This window comes from Delphinus delphis, chromosome 2, assembly GCF_949987515.2.
Source record: "Delphinus delphis chromosome 2, mDelDel1.2, whole genome shotgun sequence".
NCBI lineage: Eukaryota > Metazoa > Chordata > Mammalia > Artiodactyla > Delphinidae > Delphinus > Delphinus delphis.
The window spans coordinates 128492570-128496620 of record NC_082684.1 but is presented as its reverse complement, the minus strand read 5'-3'; the positions used below and the strand labels follow the sequence as shown (position 1 = coordinate 128496620).

Genomic DNA, 4051 nt, shown 5'->3' with positions numbered 1-4051 from the left:
GTGCGGCATGCAGGATCTTAGTTCCCCAACCAGGGATTGAACCTGTGCCTCCTGCATTGGTAGCATAGAGTCTTAACCACTGGACCACCAGGGAAGTCCCCCTTTTTTTTTTTTTAATTAAAAAAAAATTTTTTTGGCCACGCCACGTGGCATGTGGGATCTTAGTTCCCTGACCAGGGATCAAACCCGCGGCCCCTGCATTGGAAGCACAGAGTCTTAACCACCGGACCGTCAGGGATGTCCCCAATTTTATTATTTTTTTTAAAGCCCAAAGTTTCTGGTTACACGTTCTGGTAAGTCATTTCTTTCTCATTTTCCCCCAAAGGAGAAAAGGAATAGCTTTTCTGAAGAATCTTGAATTTTACTCCTAAGTTCCTAAACCCAGTTTCCTTCAAGAGAACTTTGAAGTTGTATCTGCTTGGGTGATAAGGGCAGGATTCAACTACACCAAAGGGACCCGTTTACCTGTCTTGCCCTGTGGGGCCTGGTGAGAGCTGGAGGGCCGCAGGAGGTTCCTGCTTTCTAGAGCCACCAAACTCTCCCCCATGAGATCCCTAATCCTGGGAGCCCTCCTCAAATGGGCAAAGATTATGCCTAGCCACCAGAGCTGATGAATGGGATTCTCTCTCCTTCCTCTCCTAAAGGAATGGCACTGAAAGAAAACATGGCCTTTGGAGTTGCATGAGCCTGGACTTGAACCACAGTCTTGGACAAGTTCTTGTCCCAAATCTGTGTGCCAAACTGAAAAGGTGTGACTAACACCACCTACCCATCAGGGTTGTTGGGAAAAGCAAATGGGCAGCCTAGCACAAGCAGGGCCTCAATGAATGTTAGCCAAGGCTTAGCAGCTCAGTGCCTGCTCCTTGTTCAAACCTTTACACAGCACCCTGTTGGGGACCAACAACGTTGGCTAGTGCTGCTTTTTCTCTGCTGGCTTAGAAACTGATTCAGGGACTCTCTCTAAATCCTGATGTATCCCTTGGGCTGGCTGTGCCAATGTTCACACGACTCTTAAAGGAGCATTCCAGCTTTACCACTTCTTGGCTATACAGTCTGGGGCAGTTTGACCCATCTCTGCCTCTGTTCCCTCATTTGAAAAGTAGAGAATTGGGTTCCCCACGTCATTGGATTGTTGGATTAAATGGATTAAGATATGTAATGCATTTAGTGCCTGACATACAGTAGAAGCATTTGCTATTACTGTCATCCCCAGTGTCACCTTCCCTTGTTTCTTCACCAAATGCTGCCTTACACCTGGGGAAATGGAGAAGGCACACATAAAAGCAATCCATTGGTCTTGGCATTCTATTATTCTCCTTGTAGAAGTCTTGGATAAATGAGGTAGTCTCCCTACTCTCCCTTCCAGTGAGGGGGGTGGATTAGAGCAGATCTTCTTGCTTCACATTCCTCCACTGTCATCAGGCTAGGCTCCCTGACTCCCAACCCATCCTTTGCTTCTTTCAGTAAAACCCATTCCAATTGGGGAATTAGAATTAATCTCTGTCTAAATTAAAGGCTGGGCAGGGAGCCATGGCGGGCTGTGATGGGCAGAGGCTGTGCAGGTGCTGCTCCGGGAAGGCAGCCCTGGGGCCTCCTGAGGGCTCCATTCATAAGAAGTTTCCAGGAACCTCCTGGGCCACTTCTAACCGCTAGATGGCCAAGCTACAGGGTGATTATTTCCTTAGGCAAGCAAACACTTCAGCCCTCTAATATGGTATTTCCTGGGGCTGGAATATCAACAGGAAGTCCTGTGGGGAAGAGCTCTGCCAAAACACTCATTCCGAGGAAGGGATTGGTAAACTGACAAATTTGCCCAGCCCTGTACAACATTCTGCAACTTCCACACGCAGGCTCTGCTGCAGGCTTCACCCACAGGCAGATCGCTGCTGTCTCTAGTCTTCTCTGGATTCCTGTGCCAGGGAGACTTATAGATGTGACCCTATGTGAGAAACCCAGACAGAAATTTGCACTTAAAGAGCAGTTAGACCATTTATTGGCATTAGGAGAGCATTCTTTTAAACAAGAGAAAGGACTCTGAACACTAAAATCTCATCCACTTTATGAAAACTTGAGACCAAACTCTCCAACATCTGTACACAGCTTAATCACGAACAAGCGCAAGAATTCGGGTTAACTACAAATTAAACTAAACTGTCCTGCTACAAAGAAATGAAAGGAAAGCTGGGGGCGGGGGTAGCCCCCCCCCCCGCCAAAAATCACTGCTTTCACACTACAATGTTTCAGGTACAAGAATGTAACAATTCCCCAGGGCAGCGCAAAACCGCTTCCCATTGTCTCTTAAGGCAGTCATTTAATTACCAATTGTCCAAAGGCTAAGAAAATTTTGTGGAAAAAGGGCGTACCCTTTGGCTCTGTGAGGGCCTGTAGCTGAGGAGCCAAGTTCTTGGCTGACACACTCTTGGGGAGGGCGCCTTCACAGAATCTCAGGCATCAGGTCTCAGCTTCATCAATAAAATGCAGTCCTGGCGAGGGAAGACCCGCTAGGCTTCCAGATCGAAGTCATCACGCTCCTCATTGTACTCCAGCACGTGCCGCTTGATCTTGGACGAGTCAACCCAGGTGACGAAGTCCTCCATGCTGCGCGTGACAAGGAAGGCGGGGTCGGTGACCACGTCGGGGCCCACGCGCACGTGACCCTGCTCCACGAATGCCACGGCGGCCTGGAGGTCCTGCGCCATGCGCAGCTTAAGGAGCACGGTGGGCAGGCGGCGTCGGCAGAAGGACGAGGCTGTGACGAAATCGCAGAGCTCCAGAGACCCGCGCGTGGGGATTAGGCCGAGAGCATACAGTTTGTCCAGCAGCGCGGCCGAGGAGCGCACGCGAAACGGGTCGCGCTCCGGCAGGTCCCGCAGGCGCCGCGCCAGCTCGCGCACAGCACGGCTCAGCTGGTTGTAGCGCGTGTAGTCCTCGCGCCGTTGCAGCCGATAACGCCGCAACACGCGCAGCTCGTGCAAGTTGTGATCGGTGACCTCCCAGTTCAGGAAGTCCACCTGCTTCAGCAGCTTCTGCTCGTGGAACTTAAGCTTCCGCACCATGACGGCGGCTTGGACGCTGCAGGACCCGTGGCTCAGCGCGCGTTCCGGCGCCCGCGCGACTTCCGCCTCAGCACTGCTAGACTGGGCCTGGGGACCCTGGGCCAATAAAAGAAAGGCTCAGTGCTACGCCCTCTGTTTCCACTGGTCAGGGTGGGGCCACGCCCCGCGTCCGTATCTCGCGATTCTTCTCTTCTTCGCGTTCTCTGAGGGAGGCGGGGAAAGAGCGCTGGTGGACACCTGGGACGAGAGGGGAGGCCCCAAAGACGAGTCTGCGCTGTTTTAAGTCGCCTAGAATTAATCACCTAGTGCCGTAATTATTTCCTCTCATTTAGATTTCTGCCATTCAGTGCCTCTCTGAAACTGGCTTAAAAGGCCAGTTCCTGGAAAGGGGGGTGACTGTCGCGCTAGTTTGGTTGAATTTATTGTGCTGACCGTGGCGGGGTGGGGGGGTCCTCCCACCTCGTGGCGGGCTTTCCCGAGCCGGCCGGGGCTGATCGGGTATGCCCACCGCCCACTAGCGCCAGGTCCATTAGCAGGCGGGCGGAACGGTTTCTCCCTGCCAAGTGGGGCTAGGCGCCACCGAACCTATGAAATACCGATTCCCAGGCTGCTTCCTACACCCACAGAATCGGGATATACACCGGAGTCACCTGGAAATCTGTATTGTTAACAAGAATGCCAGGTGATTCATAAAACCCAGTAAGTTTGAAAAGCTTGGATAGTACAAGTGCTGACCCTTTAATCCGGGCTCAAACGAATTAGCTTGACAGGGTGCATTTCTGGTGCCGAGTATTTAGTTAACACTTTTTCTGCTAGTTATATCTGTTTTAGCTTAGTGTAGCGCTACAGGACTAACTTCTTTATTTGCCCAAGACTTTGACGCCACCTAGCTTCTTCGCCTATCATTTTGTTTTATTTTTGTACGCTTCTCATTGTTTTTTTAAAATATAATATTTGATATATGGAATATACTATATGTAAGATACAAAGTATAA

The 4051-nt window shown here is 50.9% G+C and overlaps 1 protein-coding gene across 1 annotated transcript; it reads right to left on the bottom strand.

Moving 5' to 3' along the window:
* Nucleotides 1–1970: 1970 nt before the first annotated feature.
* IMP3 (IMP U3 small nucleolar ribonucleoprotein 3) lies at nt 1971–3140 on the bottom strand. Its single transcript, XM_060003672.1, has one exon. The coding sequence runs from the start codon at nt 3054–3056 to the stop codon at nt 2502–2504; it is 555 nt and encodes a 184-aa protein (XP_059859655.1). The 5' UTR covers nt 3057–3140; the 3' UTR covers nt 1971–2501.
* Between the last annotated feature and the right edge of the window lie 911 nt (nt 3141–4051).